Source organism: Lampris incognitus, chromosome 1 (assembly GCF_029633865.1).
Source record: "Lampris incognitus isolate fLamInc1 chromosome 1, fLamInc1.hap2, whole genome shotgun sequence".
Classification (NCBI taxonomy): Eukaryota; Metazoa; Chordata; class Actinopteri; order Lampriformes; family Lampridae; genus Lampris; species Lampris incognitus.
Window position 1 is genome coordinate 19,286,340 of NC_079211.1, and position 22,353 is coordinate 19,308,692.

The 22,353-nt window shown below is 40.9% G+C and overlaps 1 protein-coding gene across 1 annotated transcript in view; it reads right to left on the reverse strand.

Moving 5' to 3' along the window:
* The window catches only part of ctnna1 (catenin (cadherin-associated protein), alpha 1), a 170,377-nt gene that overhangs the window by 30,236 nt on the left and 117,788 nt on the right, over positions 1-22,353 (reverse strand). Inside the window, exons 10-15 of the mRNA XM_056296807.1 lie at positions 19,198-19,290; positions 18,379-18,535; positions 17,344-17,544; positions 13,659-13,810; positions 5,981-6,091; positions 4,085-4,266 (exon numbers count right to left, since the gene is read on the reverse strand). Coding sequence (XP_056152782.1) covers positions 4,085-4,266; positions 5,981-6,091; positions 13,659-13,810; positions 17,344-17,544; positions 18,379-18,535; positions 19,198-19,290 — 896 coding nt within the window. The remainder of the gene's footprint in view (positions 1-4,084; positions 4,267-5,980; positions 6,092-13,658; positions 13,811-17,343; positions 17,545-18,378; positions 18,536-19,197; positions 19,291-22,353) is intronic.

Genomic DNA, 22,353 nt, shown 5'->3' on the forward strand with positions numbered 1-22,353 from the left:
AAACAAGGTAATGTGTCCAGACACTGATATCACTACTGGCGAGTTACTCATTCACACCTTCTGTCAATAAAACTGAACTATCCCTTTAAGCGACTGCAAGACGAGCTGCACCTTGCAATCCACTTCATTGGTAAAACATGATTAAACTCATACACAAACTAAAACACAGTGTGAAAATACAAATACACATTCAAGTTTAATGTGCAGCTTCTGACATGAATGTCCCCAAAATGCAAACACTAATTTAATGAAATTCAATGATTTTTTTTTTCTGGCACAGGACACAAATCCTCTACACCAGACTCCAAAAATCAAAACAAACAAAGAACCACAATAGTCTAACAAATAATCACAGTTACACAATATTCATAATAATCACAACTCAACTTTATAATTGTATAAAAAGTCCTTTGTTGACCAAAATTTATCTAATCTATTTTTAAAACAGTTAACTGAAGGAGCCTGCACCATATCTTCTGGAAGTTCGTTCCATGCTCTTACAGCACCAACTGTGAAGAAGTTTTTTTCTCTTTTCAGAGTGACACTTTAATGGGAATAGTTTTAAGGAGTTCCCTCTTAACTCATACCTACTATTCCAAAAATAGATAACAGGCTCAGCTGTGAAATCATATATTTTGTGAACAAGCTTATAGACTTCGATCATGTCTCCTCTATGTCTCCTGTATACTACAGCTGGTAGTTGTACATTTTTTAACCTCTCTTCATATGACATCTCTTTCAGACCTGGGATAAGTTCAGTAGCTCTTCTCTGAACCCTCTTAATTTTTTCTCTATATTTTACTTTATAAGGACACCAGACCGAGCTTGCAAATTCAAGATGAGCTCACACCAAGGATTTACATAGTAATGGTAAAACTGTTTCCTTACACAAATTTAGAAAAGTTCTTCTAATTATCACCAGCAGAGTTTGCTTTTTAAAAATTTTTCCCAGAAATGTGAATGTGAAATTCAATTGACCTGTCGATGCTGAACCATCAAATCTCCAACTTTGTAGTTAACCCAGTTGGCACTTGTTTTCCCAACGTGTAAATGTTTGTATGTTTCTGGATTTAACTTCAGTTGCCACCTATCACACCAGTTACTCATTGGTGCGGCCCTAACGGGGAATGCAACACTCATGCTATTGGAGGTCTGCTTGAAGATGGGCAGTATCAGTGTCCTTATTAACTATTCTAAATATTTTTGTATCGTCCACAAAAAGGTATGGATCAGATTATCACACTTGGTAAATCATTTTTATAGACAACAAAGATCACAGGGCCCAACACAACTAATTGCTCTCACTTAAGGCTTATTTGAGACTCATTGCAATGAGATTAGCTGGGCAGTATACCTTTTTTTTTTCCACAGTGCTGTAAATTCTGAGTTTATTGGCTTTTTGATGTTCATTCCAGTTTATGATGGCTGCTTTAAAGGTCGGGTCTAGCGGTTTATAATATGATAAACCCTACTAAACACTGACGCAGTGAAGTTTCCTAATGGCAATTCATTTACTTTCGCCAAATTTTGGTAAGAGTTTATTAAAATCAATGTTTTATATACCCAGTTTTCATGGAAATTATACAGAACCCATTTGAACAGTGGGCACATCCAAAGTGATAAGACCCCAAATTTTGATTGATAGGTGAAATGCAAACATCCATAAGGGTTCAGGCATCGGTGTATTAACATCTAATAGCTCACGTCTTTCAAACAATGGTGGCTATTCAGCCTTATCAAAATGAGCCAAAATCCAAACCTGAAGTTGACCAACCAACAATTCAAGGATTGCAGGATGTTGTGAATGGAAAATTTGCGTATTTTACGAGTGTTTTAACATAACATCAGCGGGTGAATACCTGGCGATTTCACTCATCAAAGTGTCCAGAGCAGATGCAATAAGGTCATAGATTAAAAAAAAATGGCAATCAATCATTTTGCAGAGTGGGAATTAACTTTGTTTCCCCCATCATTTCCATCTGAACAAGTCAGCAAAACTTTGCTTACATTGGGTCAAAGTGAGCGATTTCTCCACCAAGCAAAATGTTGCAGGCCCTGTTTGCTGCCTGTCACACAGAGCTGGTTAGGACAGATTAATTAAAAGTACTGAAAGCAATTAAAACAAAACCAGCGCTTGCTCACACTGCAACATGCTAGCATGGGCTGTAATAGATTCATAGCCATAGCAAGCAGCAAGTGATGTTACGCCCCATGTATTTGGCTTAGTGTAATTATATCCAAAAATTCAGCCAATTAAAAGCCAACTGACTTTCTTACATAATCAAGGAACTCATAAGCCTCAGTTTTTGATAGGACAAGAATTCACGAGGCATTTTGCTTACTATGCCAAAATGAAAGATGTACATTACTTATATATCCATGACCCCTGTGTATTATTCTTAACCCAAATTGTCATCAAACATTACTAACCGCAGGAGAAAAAAAAAAAGCATTTTCAACTGACCCTAACATTTGGCTTCATTGCTTCAGTAAACTGATTTTGTTGATACACATACATGAGCAAAAATTAATGCATACAGTGCATTCACTCAGTATGTAGAAAAACGAAAGTTCAGTAAACTCAGCAATACCCCTACAGTGCAATCTAATGCACAATGGAATCTCCATTACAAAAAAAGGAATCCTACTTTCATGTCTAAATATGGTTTAAAAACCCAGATTCAATCCCATGTATCTTTTCATTCAAAAGGAAAGGCACAGAGCGCAACCAAACAAATGAGTAAATGAGAGTAAGAGGCAGGGACTGGATGGGAGGAAAACACAGTTGTGTTAAATCAGTATTCTAATGGGAGATGTGACGTACACAGGGAAGCAGGAGATGATTCTGGTCACTACTGTAGCAGCTCTGCTCAAATCCTGTCCATTTAACAATCATACACAAAGCTCTACACACATGCTAACAGGAGTGGGAGTATGACGAATTGCTTAAAGCTCAGCTGAAATTTAACAGGAAAAACAAAAATCCTACAGTACTGCTTGAGAAAGATCAGGATTGATGAATGAATATGCAATCAGATTCGTTCCAAAATTAAATAGCTGTAGGAAAACCCTACATAAACGCAGAAATCATGACTTACACATCCATTGTGTCTCATAAGTACAGTAAACCACAAATGTCTTTTACTAGACACAAGTGAATACATATTCATTTGAAGCTTGACACAATGATTCCACAAATATACAATATTTATACATTTAAATTGCATTACCAAAAATTCTCTTCACATTGTATTTTAAGTGTTGAATCTGAATTTGTAAATAGCAAATTGCACATGGATTGGCACATGGTTAAGTATCATTGCTTCTGTGTAGTAAATACACAATTTACACAAAAATTCACGCTATTCATCTAGGAGTTTAGACTTTTGACCATTCAGTAAGGTCATGATAATAAACACTGGTAATTGGCATGATCTTCCACTAGATCTCTCAGAACTTTAGATATGTAGTTTAGATTAAGCAGGTTGGACAACAGAGTTTCTGAAGGACTGACTTACACTGAGTTGCCAGTTTATTAGGTACACTCCCTACTTTCATACAAATGGTACATTCCAACACATTATATGTCATGTCACTGCAGTGTGTAGCATAAATTAGGCAGGCCAGTGTTTCTAGCATCAGTCGGTGTGCAACTGAGCGTTGGAATGGGCAAAACAAGTGACTTTAGTGACTTTGAAGATGGCGTGATAGTTCACACTAAGTGTGCCGGTTCAAAAAAACATTGTATCTTCAAAGAAAATCAAGGATTTTGCTTTTATCTCTAAAACCCGGGCATGTGAGAAGTAAATAAAATGACAAAGAATGGGATGAACTAAGCATTCCACACGCACACACACAATATGGACTCTTCATATAAGCAACTTTAAAGGTAAACAAGGATTAGCTATAAATGGCATGTAGGATATTTGCAAGGTTGACAGTTGCTATAGATAAATATGACATAAGACATGGGAGTGGCATGCCACACAAATGCAAGATACAAGTGTGCTCATTTGTGCTAGATCTGACCACCCCCGCACCAGGTGTTTCCTGTGCATGTGTCAAGCTGTTGCTCTGAGCTCACCTGGTGAAGTCTGTCATCTCCATCATGATCATGCACATCTGCTTTGCCAGCACGATTATATCATTGCCACTGTCATCCCACTTGGAAACCTCAGCATCCAGTTTGCTCTTCTCCTCCTGGAAGCTGGCCACCTGCTCTGCAATCTTTGCCTTCTGCTCTTGAGGAAGCTGAGCCATGATAGCCTAAGGAGAGACCCATGGAAGGGAGGTTAAAACAATGAAACAACTCAAAGCATCACTTTTTTCTTTTTCTTTTCCTTTCTTTACGTCGTAGCCTCTGGCTGCCAAGAATGGTTTATTGTGTTGGCCTACGGGAGAGCATGGTTTCAGATAAAAGATAGTGGCAACCGCGATACTACAGCACACAACACTATGTCCTTCAACTTCTTTGTTACATTTAGATCCTTTCTGAGGCATTGCATAAAAGAGCAAGAAATGATGCTGTAATGCTACAAAGTCCTTCCTGGTAATACTGATTAATTTCTAAATGAGATAATCGCTCGAAAAGGGAGGTAAATTACTCGTGCTTTAACAATAACTTCTGACATATGTAAGACAGGTGCATCATGTTATAATGTTATTCTTTAGATCATGAGGCATATTTAGACACTGGTTTTAAAAAAAGTTGAAGTTTTGTGGAAAGAATCACCTGTTACTGATAAAAGCTGAATTACATAAGCAAAAAAAAAAAAAACATTTTCAAGAGGGATACAAAGCATTTTGGAATGATGAGGTTGAACAGCAGCCAGCTGCAGAGCATTGTCCTCCTCATATATAACTGTCACCAACAGCAACCCTCTGGGGCTGAACATTTCCCTGATTGGCCCTGGCTAAGTGGGGGCAGTGAAATCATTAGAGGTTTCATTTCCTACTGTGAAGACAGGGTTCACAACCCCTTCTACAGAGCCACAGAGCAAAACATTATACATTGCAGCATATCCTGCCTGCATGAGAGTGAGAAGGTTGGTCAGATGGGTGGGGAAAAATATACATTTACTTACCTCCATGCCTTGGGCCATTAGTGAGAATCAATAGGAGGACATTTATTTAGCTGTACTTAATATCCTGTGCAAACGTGTTTATCACTTTATTTCTATTCATTCGGCTACAGTGGATGGGTAAAGGGCAGCTTCCCAGCAGGCACTTGGGATGTTCAATGAATGAGTTTGTAAGGCTAAAGTGTGCACATACCTAAGGGCAGAAAATCAAACAGAGCAACCAGAATGTTCATGATATTACAGGTAAATAAGGATTCTCTCTAGAGCCTCCTAACCTTAAGTATGGCTGTTTGGAAGTGAGGGACTTCTACTTAACATGGATGAAGGACTCCTACTAACACAACAGTTAGCTGATCCTCTGTAGGCTACCAACACAACACATCATAAGCATATAATGAGAAGGTATTTTGCAGCAACAAGGAGTGAGCATGAAGGGAGAGTTCATGGCTGCTGCTCCTTTAAGACATTTAGGCCAATAGCCTATTCTATCAAACCTGGATAGGAGGTTAAGAGATTCAATCTTTGTGGTAACAAGGAACAGGAGATTTTGACAAATAAAGGAACAGATATACTGACAATGCTGGCCCATTTCACTGACTGTGTCATTCTAATTAGGCCTATTGTCTTGAAAGTTTATGCTATAAAACAAAGAATTTGAGCACAAGAATGAAGGCTTACAATAGGAAAACTTTTGTGTGACGAAAGGCTTTCTGCACGAATCTCAAACTGATGACAGTATCAGATATTTTGAGTAAAATAATTTTTTGCCCAACAACCACTCAAATCAATAGAATTTGAACTACAACATAAATAAAACAAAAAGTGTGTAGCCCTAAGAAATGTTAAGATAATGAGCAAGACACATACACACGCACACACACACACAACTGACAACTCACCCTGGCACTCTGGCCATTAATAAGCTGGTCATCCTCTGTCTGCACACTGGTCCTGCTGCGAACATCGAAGTCCTCCGTTTCAAAGTCCGAGTCATCCAGCTCTTCTGGGGTCTGCCAGGGGACAGAGAAAAGTAAGGAAGGGAAAGGAAAAACAAACAAAAACAGATGAAAGTGGAAGAGAAGTAGATGACAGAAAAGTGGGATGGATATGGAAGGGGAGGGAGGTGAGCAAGAAGAAGGGACAAGGTAGAAAGGGAGAGAGAGTGGGAAAGGAACAAAAAAAAATACACAAACATTAGAAAGGGAGAACCAGTGGAATACCATTTGATAACTATCCTGCTAATGATCTAAGACAAATATTCCTCAGCTCTGCCAGCAAGGGCCACATTAGATAAATGCCTCCTTCCTCATAGCAGAGCACATGAACCTGTAAACGCTACATTAATTTGTAAATCAAGTGCAATGTGCTGCCTGCATTCCATGAGGAAAAGGTGGAGGTGCAAGCTGGTCTGAACCATACTGAAAGTAAAATTCCTCAATCAAAGTCCCATCTGTTGTTGCCATCTATAGGGAAGAGAGAGGAGGCTTGAATTAGTGCTCTACAGCGCTGCTTATCTCCCAATTCTCAACTTGTTCTCAAGTCCTGGTTGAATACAAAGCGAGCAAAGGGAAACTTTCACTTGTAAATAGTAGTATGCAAAACACATTGTTTCTTAGCAGGGCATACTCAAAGAAAAATACATAACTGACTGACAAGAAAATACATCTGGTGGTGATATGAGCAAGGTGAAGATGATGTGGACAGATAAAGGTGCATTATCGCGCCTGGGCCGCTACTTGTGCTTATCCAACTGTCTCAATACCTCCGTCCTGTAATGGATTTGGATTCCATCTAAAAATAGCTGAATGTCTCTGAAAAAGCTTATGCTACATTATGGGATATAGAAATTCTCTTGTTCCCAAGGGAAAAGGAGGGGTATGGTTTGAGATACAGAGCAGTAGTGACTCACGGGCATCTCTTTCAACCCAGACAATGCTGTTCAGTGGTGCAGAGATATCACCTGCTGTGGCCTGTGCTACAGATAACCAGTAAACGTGGGAGGCTCAGAAATGATAGCCCATGGTTGGTGCCCTATGGGAAACTAGAGGGGTGACAAAGATAGCCTGGAGTAAAACAAAAAGAAGTTAGGAAGGTAGGACTTAGCCTTATCTAGTCACGTCTGTCTGTTTCAGTTATGGATGGAGGCACTGCAATAGTAAAATGCCTCATGTCTCTCATTTACGTGGCACTGCACCCATCCACCTTGATTTGAGCAGACTGCCTTCTTCCCACTGCTTTTATTTATTTCATGTTTTTTGGGGGGGGGTGGTATTTTTCTCAGAAGCAAAGTGTGCAAAAACACCTATGGCACTGAGGCATAATGTAAACCAAAAGGTAGCGGTAGAGCTACCCCTTGTATCTCACTGTCAGCGGCTCTCTGACTTTGAGATAGTTTGTTAGATGTCTGGAAGGCATATCCTCTGAAGTCACTGTAGGTGGAAGAGGGTTCTGTCTGCCTGTCATATACCTAAGGGATGCCCGACAACGGCTGCCAGTGCTTTGCTTTAAGAGGTTAAAGACTGTCTATCTTAAATAGCCTTAACCACATGCTTGTCTTTTCCGATTGAAGAGTAACCCACGGTGTGGGGCATGCACTTGGGCATGACAGAAGGGGAGACAGTGTGTGCACATGTAGACATGCCCTGTTGTTTTGCAAGGCTTTTAAACTTGGTTGATGTGACGGCTTTCATATTCTATCGGACACAGAGCTGGACGTGCCCAGTCTTAAAGGGACTGTGCCAGCAAAGAACAGCTCAGCCAAGCCTAACAAGTCTAACTAAATATTAAAAGGTACAGTGTGTAAAATTTGGGGGTTTCAGTGGCATCTGGCAGGTGAGGCACATTACAACAACAATGTCCTCACCCCTTCATAGCGTGTCTCCAGAAACTATGGTGACCCGCTGAGTCCATGACTGATGGCATCATCCTAGTAAATTAATTCAACAATGTCAGCTGAAAGGGTGTGGGTCACAGAAACCAGACAGATTTCAGATTTCGGTGCAAGACTCTGGCAAATCTGCCTCATTTCAAACTGTAATTTGAGCCATGTATGTGCTTGTGAGTTTGTATTTCCAAATTCAATGTGAAAACCACAAGACTCCTCAAGAACCAGAGTTCTTGGGTCTGTTCAAACCTGATGCTTTGTATCCAGATATAGTCTAGATTTACGTGAGACATATTACTGTTCACATCTAGCAATGCTTATTGAATGGCCACTTGTGTTCAGGTGTTGGATCCCAGCTCATTATCCAAATAATGTGCATATAGCTTCTGTTTACGACGTAATATACCACCAAATACAATACATACCTCCTGCCATTGTACTGTTTGCTTTCCAACATGATCAAAATGTTTGGCATACTGGTAATATATGGACCATTCAAAATGTTCAGACAGTGCACAAGTTCACATGATTTCTCCTGTTCTGTCTGTGACACAGGAAAAAAAATTCTCGTCTTGCCTTGGCCGAACTGAAGTCACAAAAATTATTGTGTGCCACCCATTATTATCATTATTATTGTTACTCCCGAACTGAAGTCACAAAAATTATTGTGTGCCACCCATTATTATTATTACTATTGTTACTCCCATTATTAGGGGTGTAGACTATGCAATGAATTTGATTTGAGATTCAGGCCATGCAGATTATCACTCTGGACATTTTCTTTCCTCACTGTAACCCACACCTGACACACACTGCTGGTGGTGAACAAAACCAGAGCAAACTACTAGACAGTCCTTCAATGTAGACAGGGACACATTTGCATTCAGACTACATATGTGGACATATGCATTCCACCTCAATGCGTCCTGAGTGATCAGATCTCAAGACATCTTGAGGATGCATTGCATGCACTCAGACCTGTGTTTAGAGCTGTCCTCTTGTGATCGGATCACTTGGGATGCATTTTAATGCCCGGTCAGGACAGGGCCCTTATTGAGAAATGTCTGTTAGGCTACTGGTATGTATGCATTTTGAGGAACGAGCAAAACAAGATCTCAGACCAATATTTTAACCCTCAAAAATAGGACATATCAGGGTAAAAGACGACGCCTGGTCAGCCTGCCATTCTCTTTTCTTACAACACAACACATGAATGTTCAGGTTCAAGGGAAGCTACAGCAGCCTCTGTATGCAAAGAGCCCTTTATTCAAGCACATTTTTCCCTATGCAAGTTTGTCCTTATGGGCCACCGTATAAAGGTGGCAGTGCAAAATGGCAGCCTCCATAGGAGGAATCCACTCCTATGTTATTGCATAATCGCCTGATCGCAATTATTTGACCTGACCGCGATCATTTTGCATAATCGTTAGAATCGTTTCCTTTCATTTGTATAAAAACAGCTGGATGAAACTAACAGAAATGTCATATTTCCATCAGTATTTCCATGTCGTTTTCCACCGTTTGTTGTTTGACTGGTGCTCTTTTAATGATGTCATCTTGTTGCGCCCCTGGCACATGAGTGGTGAATTAGCGCCAACAAACTTTGTGTTGAGACGCTTATTCTATAATATTCGACAGCTGCATTTCGAGGAGCATCTGTTGACATTAACAAAGGAGAGCCCAATAACTTGGAGGAGGCGATTTGTCAGATTTGCAGCAAAAAGTGGCAGTCAAAAGCGCTGATACCACAAATTTAAAAAAACATCTACGGATCCACCACCCCACCCAATTCGCCGAACTTGGAAAAACAGCCATTGCTGCAGTTCATCCCGACAATTGCCTGTTGTTGAAGCTTTTGGACGAGTGTCTAACTATAAATGCAACAGTACCAGATGGTGCACATTAACAGACAGTGTAACGCGGTATAAAGCCAAAGAAATGCAGCCGTTCAATATGGTTGAAAAACCAGCATTTAAAGAAATGCTGCACAAGTTTGGACAAGCAGTACGAACTACCAGGAAAAACATGCATCTCCAAAACTGCAATCCCCAATTTACACAACCAAGTGAAGGATGATATTATCAAGGACTTAAAAGAAATTCACTTTAACTCAGCCGTGTTAGTAAGTAATAAGTTTGACTCCCTGTATTTTATAGACGATGTGCAACAACCTGAGGTTAGTTAGCATCATTGGTATCCCCCGGCTGCGAGAGCAGAGCAGTGTGTCCTGCAGTGGCCACCACACATGTCCATCTTCTCCCCTGACCCTAACTTTTAAAAATGTGCATGGGGGCGTCCAGGTAGTGTGGCGGTCTATTCCGTTGCCTACCAACACAGGAATCGCCGGTTCAAATCCCTGTGTTACCTCCGGCTTGGTCGGGCGTCCCTACAGACACAAATGGCTGTGTCTGCGGGTGGGAAGCCGGATGTGGGTATGTGTCCTGGTCACTGCACTAGCACCTCTTCTGGTCAGTCAGGCCGTCTGTTCAGTGAGGAGGGGGAACTGGGAGGAATAGCGTGATCATCCCATGTGCTACATCGCCCTGGTGAAACTCCTCACTGTCAGGTGAAAAGAAGCGGCTGGCGACTCCACATGTATCGGAGGAAGTATGTGGTAGTCTGCAGCCCTCCCTGGATTGGCAGAGCGGGTGGAGCAGCGACCAGGACAGCTCAGAAAATAGGGCAATTGGCTAAGTACAATGGGGGGAAAAGGGGAGGAAAAGCCAAAAAAAAAAAAAAAAGTTAAATCGTGATTATTTGTATGACAAATACTTGTCAACTAATGATCATGGCAGCCCTACTCCTATGCAGATAGATACAGGGGATCATTCTAAGCTTTCTAAGATTATGCATCTTCATATTAGGTGATTATACATGATCAAAATATTGTTATGAACATTAAGTTCATTTCCTGTTAAAACCTAAGCCAAATTTTACACACTGTACCTTTAAGACGTTTCCAATACACTTTCAGCATTTCCTTTAGACTTCTGTGTCAATTTAAGGATCATTTCCAACACAGAATGTTGCACACATGATTCCAGATGTATACACACACATTTCAATGTTCTAAAATGTGTACGTTTCTATATTATCAAAGAAAAAAAAAGAAAAGGCCCCCCCCTTTTTTTTTTTTAGCTGTGTGGTACCACTGCGGCTAGATCGATTTGAAAGAAACATCAACTTTTTGAATCCCATTACACACTTGAGGGGAAAAAAAGTCAGTGTACCTATGTGTATTTCCATAAAAGAGGATGTCAATATAATTCCTGCAATCAAGAATAAACTGACGCTGACTTGCACAGTTGAAAATAGGCTAAGCTAACCTGCTTAACAGCTGAGCTGTTTCCCACAGAATAATCACTATGGAACCAGATGATTACCTCTCACACCTGATCCTCAAGTCCTGGCGAACACCTGGGGACTGCACGAGAATATCTTTGCATATTCAAAAAGGTTCAGAGATCTGCATTGATCTCTGGCTTTTGGTCAATGGCAAACTGAGCCTCTCATAGATTCATAAGTAGCAGGGCTTCTCATAAATCCACTGCTACGTTAAATCATCACACATATATAAGCGCACACACCTACCCACCAACCCTCACACACACCAGGTAGTGTTGAGCCAGCCCCACAGGCATTGTGTTAACGGCTTAATCAATCTAGATAACAAGAGTGGAGCGGGGGCAGAGGAGAGATTGAATGTAGTCCTGTGGCTCTCACTCCAACTAAAGAATGCTAATTAAAACCTCCATCTTAAATCAATTACTTATCATAATGCAAATACTGCATAATGGTTCCCCCCTCATTTGGTGTTTGTCTAAAAGTCTGAGCAGCATTATTAATGGGAGCCCAAGCACAGTTAAGGAGCACCACTGCCTAGGCCCAATGTGCTGTCAAGACTAATGATCCCAATTCAATAGATTAAAGAGGTGAAAATAATGGAAGACAATGGCATAATACAATAAACCAGCACACTGTAACATAAAAAAGTAAATAATTACAGATTACCTAATGTGAGAAGTGATTTAAGCAGATCACCAACTTGTTTCTTAATAAAAAGGATATCAAATTTGCTGGCTGTAAGTGGTTAACCTTGTTATACTATGAGGCATTTAAGAGCTATCCGTTTCTCTTCACAGCTGAAGTAGGTTTTGTTGTCAGCTCATTGTCAGTCAATTAGGTAACGCTTCAATGGTACCGAAGTACCATCTGTCTCAGTTATAGTTCTACTCAGGCAAAGGCCATTAACCCACAGACAACCACGGCTGCTGTTACACTATACTGCAAATCTGGTCAATTAGGTCGGCACTTGCCTGGGACAAGTTCATCATTGGCCTCTGGGGCCACACACATATAGTAACACAAATGCCATTAAAGAAACACATCTGGCGCAGAAAGCATCAACCAAATATACGTTTGAGTTTACACTACAATACACAAGATCTAATTCAGTATGGTGGAAAGAAAATGGTTTCTGTATACTATTCAAGTCAGGGCAACAGAGTCTCAGGTCAATCTCAGCTTCTATTCATCCTGTGTGACTCATGAATATAGTGTTTCTTAATGTTCCAAGGTAAGCAACCGTGGTGAGCACACATATGAAACAAGCATCATTACTTTCTGACAGTTTGGACTCTGTCCAAGCTCTAAAAGAGGAGTGACTCTGACTCTGCTCCAGGTTTGATGCACAAAAAGAGACAGTGAGTGTGTCCCAAATGAAAGGAAGCCTATGGAGGAAGCCTAGACCACTAACCTCTAGCCTCTAGACCACTTCCTATACAGGTCAGAAAGCTGAACTACAGTGGATGAAATGCGAGAGCCTATGGAGGATGCAAGAGTCTGAGATTTCCCATTCATATCCTCACAAGCCCAACAGGGAAAGAGCATGAAAAACCCTGACAGACAAAATAGAGTGGACTCTCATAGCAATCTATGTTTTGATAACATTCTTATTTTCTGAAGTAATTAAAAAGCGTGCTGAAACTCATCTTCAATAGGTAGCCCACCATCAACGGCAACGGGTTTTAGGATGCTCTGTGCAGCTGGACAACTATGTTGTTATAAATCTTACATTTTAAACACACCACTCCCACAGTTCCTACTGTTCTAGCCAGGGGATAAACTGTCGTTTTGAGCACTGAGTTTTATAAACTCCTCGGTTTCATAATGGCTCCCTACAGAAGTTGAAAAACATACGTTAGTTTATGTAACTACTAAGTTAAGCAGACCAATAAAGTAAACTTTTGTTGAGGCAAATACTTAATTTGCTACATTTTAAAACACAATTGCATCTTTTGTTTGTTATTTTTCTTTGGTGAAAAAAAAATTTAAAAAAAAAAACTTGCTGGCAGGTGCGCAAAGTTCTGCGGGATACCTGAGCCTGTAAAGGACAAATCAGATGTGTCCTCCAAATTTGGCCAAATATAGGCTGCATTTGAAGGAGCCTTTGGAATAGGACAGTTTTCTGACATATGCAGCCCAGAAAAGCGTCCTCCATAGAATGTAAACTTAAAATGAGACACAGTGAGTGTCACTACCATTCAAAATATTGATTTTTCACTCCTGTGGCCAAATCGAAAACATCATTGACATGGAGCAGCATGATTTAAAGAAAGGAGGGGCACTGAAAAACATGTTAGCATAGGAGCAGCTGAGGTCAGTTGACCATAAGCAGTACTGTGTTGACTTACCCTGATCATGAGGACAGCCTTGCGAATGTCGCGAACACCGTCATACACAAGACGTGATGCATCAATGAACTCATTCTCATCCACCGGTTGGGAAGGATTTGCACTGAGGGCCTCCACAGCAGCCTCCACCTGCTCTGTGAACCGTGGCATGACTATAGGTGTAGGTAAAGAGTGGAAAGAAGAGAGGGAAGGGAGAGAGAGAGTAAGAAGTGACATCAATGAGGTTTCACTTGAACACAATGTAGGTAGGTGGTTGTAAACACCAAAACAAGCATAGACACAGAATGGTAGCCGGCATGCTGTTTACATCCCCCATTCTGAGGAAACACACAGCTCCTTGTCTCTTACTTAAGACTGAAGCATGACCTTGACTATGTTGTGACAATAAAGATTCTAGACTCAGAAAAAGATGATGGCTAAGTCTCACTGCCAGCAACTCACCCACCCACACACATTTTCCAACATGGCCAATGGGGCACTGAGAGCGACCGTGCAATGTTGAGAGCTCACTGAAGCATTGATGCCTCCACCCCAGTTCCTCTCTAATCCATATTTGCTACATTTCCTCAAGGTTACAGAGGCTATCAAAGGATTCTTGACATAAACCACAAACACAGACACCAGAGAATACACATTTGCAATTAACATCAATGGGTCCCTTGTTGGGAACTAGCAAGGGCCCCAATTTGGTCCTTTTGAAAGTAAGATTTTTAACTGTGCAAATGGAAAAATAAATTGGCCACTGAAAACTTAAGAGGCAAGTGCAGTGATTACAAAAGGAGTTGACAGTTATAATATTCTATGTGCTGTGGATCTACTTACTGCTTTTATATTATTGGGATGTTTTTGCCAGGGTGTTGAGTAGGACACAGAAAGGAAAATGCCAGGACCCCCACGAAGTGCAGCAGAGTCTGAATAGTGTGTGTGTGTGTGTGTGTATACATGTATAATATGTACGTACCTTTGTGTGTGTGCATTTATGTTTGGGGGGAGGAGCAAAGTACATAGCAGCTTTTATCTAGAACATTTCACAAATCTGGGCCACTGGCCATGCCCTATTAATGAAATGATAGTCATCAGCTAAATAGGAATTGATACTCCTCATTCAGTATCTAGGCGTCAGCCCGACCCTTGTGATAGCGGTACAGATGCAGGGATACAAACATGGGAGCAAATGGGAGCAGGAGAAGCGAGAAGGAAGGAGGGAGATTTGATCTTGTGCATTAAGGGAAATGGTTAGAGGCTTGCCCGCGGGCTTTAGGAGGGAATTTAACTTTACAATAAATTTAAGGGTGCATTTGCAGCTACAACATACGGATGATCCGCTGTGGCGACCCCTAACGGGAGCAGCCGAAAGTAGTAGTAGTAGGTTTTGCAGCTACAACATGCCCACTTCTCATTTTCCCTCTGTTGAACTAGTTTGGATGAATTTTCTCAAATCTATCCACAATAAAAAACGCAAAATTACAAAAGCATCCTTAGCTGTGTTTAGTACACATTAAACTTGCCAGTCCAATTTCTACAACAAATGTCTTTCTAGATTGCTCGCTACAACTCTAATCAAAGACAAAAAGGACAAATTTTAAAGCAAAACTGAGGCATGTCCTGAGTAAATGTGGAACTGAAGCAAAATTTTAAGGTAGATCAGGGCTACTATTAACTATAAGAATGGTGTATGCACTGAAATGCTTTACTGTGGAATCCACTTGGGCTGAATTCTGATAACTAGAATACCCTGACAACTCCAGGGTTTTTTAAAGTCTCAACAAAGCTTGTATATTCTCATACAAATCCAACCTCAGATAAGATGAGATCAGATTAGTAGAGAAGCCTCTTGGAAAGATCACTCCTATTGGTCCAAAGCTGTATTTCGGTACTGTTTAACTTGATTTCTTGAATATGGAAAAAAGGCACATTTCTGCACATGATACTCACCTTATCAAAAATCATTATTACCTTCTCAACTGCCCGTGCATACTCTTATCATTGACAGAAGCAACATGAAGCTTTCCATACTAGTGTTGTATGGTATACAGATACTAGAAAGGTATCACAGTACCCTGCAGTTAAAAACGGTACTATACCCCATTTTATCAGTACCGGTACTTTAAGAATGACAGTGTTTTAATAAGAGCTGTATTTCCTATGAGTTCCGTCGATGTGTGACAGCGGGGCAGTATGTGTACACAGCGCTCTGCAGGCATAATGGGCGAGCCAACCATTTTGGGTTTTTTTCCCCCCCTCATATATATGCTGCAGCTTTCATGGTGACAGCAGGAAAGGCATGGCTGCAAGTACAAGTGCTCTTGTCGACCGTTCACAGCTTGTTGACAAAGCAGACGCAAGGAGCGAAATATGGCATTATTTCGCTTACATAGACAAGTCAGGGCAAGCCCACAGACACTTCAAAGGCCGTCTGTAAAAGAGTCAACACTTCCAAACTTGGCAAAGCATCTCGCCGACAGACATGTCGACCTGCTCAAGGAATTCAAAAACAGCAACAGGTTGGCGAATGTGATAGATAACATAATTGCATGCACTCAAATATAAGTCAAGTGAGTGCGATTTACTTTGTGACATGCAAACTTTTTTCACAATCTGAGTTTTACGAGGCAATTAAGGGCAATGATACATAGCTGTTTAATTGGGCTTTAGGTTTTTAGCTACCTTACCAATGTGGCAAACATCTATATGCAAACACAACGTTCACACTGGTAATATTAACTTTACAATAACTTGCAAGCTGCTAAAAATCAGGCGTTCACAATTATGCAGATCAACAACACCAGTTATAAATGATTGATTTATACTCAGTACTGGTCATGGTAATCATGACACGTACATTTTTATCAATAATTATTTGGGTTTTTTTTTATTATTACTAAAAAAAAAAACTAAAAAAAACAAAGCATTTTAAGTTCCATGTTCTGTCATCTATTATATTATTCCATTACATTTACTGACTTTTTAGATTTTTTTGCTGTGGTATCATTCCAGCATCGGTATTGAGATATTTGTGCAGGTATCGTGACAACACTACTCTATGCTGCGGGCCACACTGGCTCTCACTGGCAAAAATAGTCAAGATATAGGAATCACAATTCAAATCCACTTTTCACCCTTCTTGCCATTCATCACACCGGGCTGACACCAGCGATCCCTTGAGAGCCCATTATCTTCAGGTTTCATCTGGTGTAATCCATTTGATTCTAGCATCACAATTGACAGACCATTAAATTCAGTGAACTCAGTAGCCTTTAGACCAGAGCCTTCAAACCAAAGCCTATATGCATGAAGCGCTACACCTCTCAGAAAACCAAAGCTACCCCTCCAACATTTTTGAAATTACCTTTAAATCCTACATCAGAGACGTATTAGACGTGAATATTTGAACCCACATCGTACCACTTCGGGGCATATTTACATTTACAGTAGAAATAAACCTTTGAAGCTACATTCCTCATCTGTTTAAATGTGTGATATATAACTATGCTGCGATTCCAAAAAAATTAGGCTTTACTCCTACCTAAGGGTTGACGCCAAACAAAATTAACCAGAACCAACAGTATGAATGGTGCATTGATGTATAATCTTGGAACTTGCATTGATAATCCCCCTCAGCAAAATATGATAAGGTTTGAAAGTTTCTAAAGATATTTATATGGTACCTCTTGTTCTTTAGTACCTGTGTCAGTGAGGAGCTTTGTGGCCTCCAGAACCTTCTCAGTGTAGACTCCAGGTTCATAGTTGTCCATTTCGGAGGTGACCACATGGACAACCCTGGCAGCACGGCCTCGGATGGCCCCAGCAGTGCGGTCCAAACCATCAACATCCTTCTCCTGCAGGGCGATCACACACTTATTCACATCCTCCAGGATGTGGTTCTCTGAGGACAGAATATAAAAAATAAAAATGAATAAAGCAGACAGCCCTTTAGAGTTTTCATTTTTCAAGCAATTTCTACATGTACACCCCCAACCTGCCTTGATGCATAGACAGCAGCAAAATTAATGGAGAACAACTCCTTACTGTTGTGTTTGCAAGTCCATCAGTGTGCTGTGACCTAGACACTTTTGAAACAAGGACAGGGCAAGTCTGAGCCAGTGGCGGCTGGAGCGCTAAGTTAAAGCAGGAAATATTCATCCTTCATGCTGTGTTTGCATTGTCCCTGGCTTAAGATGGCTAATAGGAAGCACAAGGGCAGAAGGGGGAAGACTGCAGACAAATGCTCAGACGGCTTATCAATGGGAGCCTGTAAAATGCAGATGTCCGCTGTGTAAACTGCAGACTGTCCTTGGCTAGAGGTGAGAGGAGTCACTCTTCTTAATGCTTCACAAGAGCCCTCTAAGGCCATGCCTGACAAACCATTAGTGTGTCTTAACACATGTGACAGGTTGTCAATTTCAGACCTAGTTCTGTTGATGCTTCAGTGCTTTTGTCTGGCTTGCAGAACCCAATAAGGCTTGGTATGTATGGCTCATCAGTGAAGAGTAATATCACTGCTTGCCTACAGCTCCATTTGCCCTCCACTTAACAATACCCTTAAATGCTTTGGCACGTATTTATCGAAATGGTGTCCAACAGCTCAGGCAGTCTTCCAACTGAGAGCGTGCTTTCTGCTTTTCCCTTTAAAACGTCATTTTGCTTGGCCAATCCATTTCACAAAACAACTGTTCCCCTTCCCATATATGGTTGAGACATGCAAAATACTAACACTCACCTGACACACACAGAAAGTCGTCAATGGATGTTATGTCATCAACGGCATCGGTGAGGACTCGGACCTGCTTCTCCCACTGCTCCTTGAATAAGTCCATGTTGTCCTGGGCAACCTTACTGTTGGGCTTGGCAGCCAGGGCCAGTGCTGCATTAATCACCTGCAATCACCCAATTACAACCATTAAAGTCCCATTAAAGAGTAGTCCTGAGCCACAACATTAGCATAGGTTGATTGCAGGACCCTTTATACACACTTTTGAACTACAGCACGCTGTTAATTTATCCCTGAGAGTGATTAGGGACACAGTGTTTTGAAGGAATAAATGGAAGGCTGCTATTTTTATGGAACACAACTGTGGATATCAAAGCAGAGGATGAATTGGAATCACTGTGTGAGATTAAAAAGAGCAGCAGCAGCAGACTAGAGAGGGCTGGCAAGGCTAAGAGGTAGTGGAGAGATGCAGGACTGGAGGTTGGCAGGGATAGGGGTATGAGGGGATAAGCTCAATACTGGCAACATTGGACAATGATAATCAGCAAGCCCCCCCCCCCCATTCAATCTGACACATAGTTGTGAAATTATGAATGCTGGGATGGGGTCTGAGTAAAGACTGGCAAAACTTATGGCTTAATGTCACTGGGTAACATGGGCAGGAGTGTGGGGCAGTGAAAAAGGACGACAGGTTTTAGGCTCTGGAACTGCAGGGTTCTGGCTGGCGATTGCGGTTGTCAGGGTTATGGAAACGAGGAGAGTGGGTAAGAGAGGTGGCTGAGAGAATGAGTGTAAGTGGGTGGGGGATGGTGCAAGAAAGTCAGTTACCTGGGGGCAAAGGGTTTCCAGCTGGGAGGCTGCCATACGGACCAGCTTCACTCCTTCCTCATTGTTGGAAATGGAACATGCCAAGTTGGCCACCTAAGAACCAAACACACATCAAACGTAACTGTTCAGTGACAGCAAGGAAGACAGACAAATAATAAGAGCCTGTTCATTATGTTGAAAGTGTGTGTGCGTGTGAGTGAGCGAATCAGAGAAAAACGAAAGAAAAAAAACAATTAAAGAACGCATATTAAGTAAACACTACAGCAGCCTAGCTCAGAGATTCTTCCCTTTCAATCAAAAATGGAGCAATTCAGTAACACTATCAACCCCTGTGGTACACAAAAACCCCAGCTAGGGATTAATTCATAAAGCTGCTAAAATGATACAGCATGATGGCATAAAGAGCAGGAGAGAAAAGGAGGGAGGATCGGGAGGGGAGACAAAAGCTAAGCTGTTGGATGAATTGAAGTCATTCGTTTTTTTCAACGAGAATAATTAATTTTGCAAAATTCACACAAGTGTGCCAGTTGACAGTTGAGGGGAAAGGTTCTTCTCGATGATTAACTCACCAGGCTGCCACAGTGCCATTACCTTCCTGGAATCAGAGAGGCAAATATTCCTGACACTCAAAAATCCAGCGGCCCGGTAAAAGCCAAAGTGCTGAGCGAAGCAGGTGCTGCTGCCTCACTGCCAACATTTATAGTTTGAGAGTAAATTTTGTTGTACTGACTAACAAATCATGTTCACTAACATTGCAATTTCTTAACATGTTTGTATTCCCCAGAGGCAGACTAATGTTATGGATAACTCTTTGTTAACAAATTTAGGTCAGAACACTAAAGATTGTCGTTTGTCAGTTGGGATATGTTGGCAACAGATGCAGTGCCAGCATGCTTAGAATTTTAGGTTCCATGCCACAAGATTATGAACAGAAAATATGCTCATCAATTACAGCGGGAAAAAAAACATGCATCTTGATAAAACTGAGCAGTTCTTAAGTATTGGCCCACAAGACCAATTTCCAAAAAGTACCTCCAACATGAAATTTTAGGGAATTCAAGCAAAACTATAAAGTGGGGAGTGCGACTTGAGTGTCGAGTTAAACGGAGCGTTGATTGGAGCACTGGTACTGAACGCAACACTGGCTGCAAGAGTGGCGGAGTGGATGAGAGTCTCTGAAGTACCCTCTTCTCCTCCTCTTCTGTCTCTTCCATCCTTCAACAAGCATTCATTCACCCTCTAGAGAATTCTGCTGAAACATTAAAAACCTGTATCCTGGTTCTGATGACAAGCACTTACACCAGTGTGCTAGCAAAGCAATGATGTAAACACATCCTGAATAACCATGCAGACAGACATACATGGACCACAGAGACACATTTAGGCTTTGTTCACACCTCTAACATATGTGTTGGGGATCAAACAAACTGGTACATTTGCCTATTTAGTTCAGTTTATTTAGGCTAGTGTAAACAATGTCATTCCAAGTCTGGTGCAGACCAAACGATTTGGTTCGTTCATGGCATAAACACCACCAATACCAAACTTAGGAAATCATGCAAAATTAATAGCAGAAATTTCCGAAAATCAGGCATTTGACTTCATCATCTGTCCACATTTGCCTTCTTATTTGCAATGTCTGTTCATTGTGAGGTCATGTCTGATGAATGTCTCAATGACCAAAACATGCTTTTACTTGGATAATTATAAGGTATATTTTCATATGGAGAGAGTCGCACTTCATTACTCATGGACACATTAACTCACGACTCATTTTGTAATACTAGAGGCAAATAGTCCAGATGTCAGACAAACAGATTTTGCAGAAAAATCCAGGACATATTTATAATGTCCACTTTTTATAGGTTGCCAACGCTAAAAGTTGTGGAGCTTCAAAATAATGTGTATCCTGCTTAGATAGACACATTTGTAACCCTCTTACAGTTACACTCTTGCCCACCAAAGGTGCCTGATAATTTCTAATATGGTTGTACTATAAAGGATCGGAAAAACTGCTACAGGTATGACCAACAGTGAAAAATGAGAGCTGTGTAAATCAGTGGAGACAGTTCACTCTATCAGTTTACAGTGGGACAATCTGAAATGCCAAGATGGCGGCTCCGACAATGTTAGACCCTACAAAGCCTTGCTGTCAGCAAAACTGGCTAATCAAAGCACCTTAGTCTGCTTATCACAAAGAGTCCACCAATCACATTCACACAGCCGCTGTACTGTTATTTACCTAAGATCACACGAAAAACTCAAGGCAGTGAACAGTGCATGTGTACAAGCATCGGCCATGATGATGTACGTGATGGCCACGAAAGCCAGACCAAGATCTTGGTCAAGAAAGCAGCTATTTAGCAATGAAAAGAACAGTTTGTGATACTGTACTGCTGCTTTACCGATCTGCTTTTGAATCCCCACATGCAATAGCATTTTCCATGCTATAGGACCATACGATTCAGTCTAAGCATTCTTAAGTGGAGAAAGGATGGCTGTTCAGATGACCGATTCACTGCAGGATCTATCACAACGCATCCGTTTAAATTAGCACATGGTTTGTAGTGGCATGTCATGGGTTATTGCAATGGAATTCAGTTTGTTGTGTAAGTTTCTTCTCAAACTGCCCCACGTGGGTGACACAAGCAGAATTTGGAGGTAAAATACATGAACATTTAATGTACAACGCCTTAGCAGGTTTGGCATTGCATTTCATTTGTATCATTTAGTACACATTTCTGTTAATATATTCTATTACTCTAAATCCACTCTAGTAAACTGGACATATTTATTCATGGAATGAAAGTCACTGTAGTCAAACCATGACTATTGAGTTATTAGGTGACTGGTAATTTCTAAACAGAGATGCGCAAATATCAAGAACCTGGGATTGCATAATCAATTTAAAGATTAAAATAACCCCGAAAATGACCACAGAAAGGCAGAAGTGCAAGATCCCTTAGCCATTGGGTCTCTTAATAGCACACTAAATAAACAATTTAATCCCTTTCAAAATGTATTCTACAAATATTATCTTACAGCTTTTTTTCCCCCCTTCTTTTCCATTTCTCCATCGCAACATGCAAACTCACATTCATAATGCTACCACCCGTCAGCTGCACTTGCAATATAAATATAGTATGTGTTTGGTTG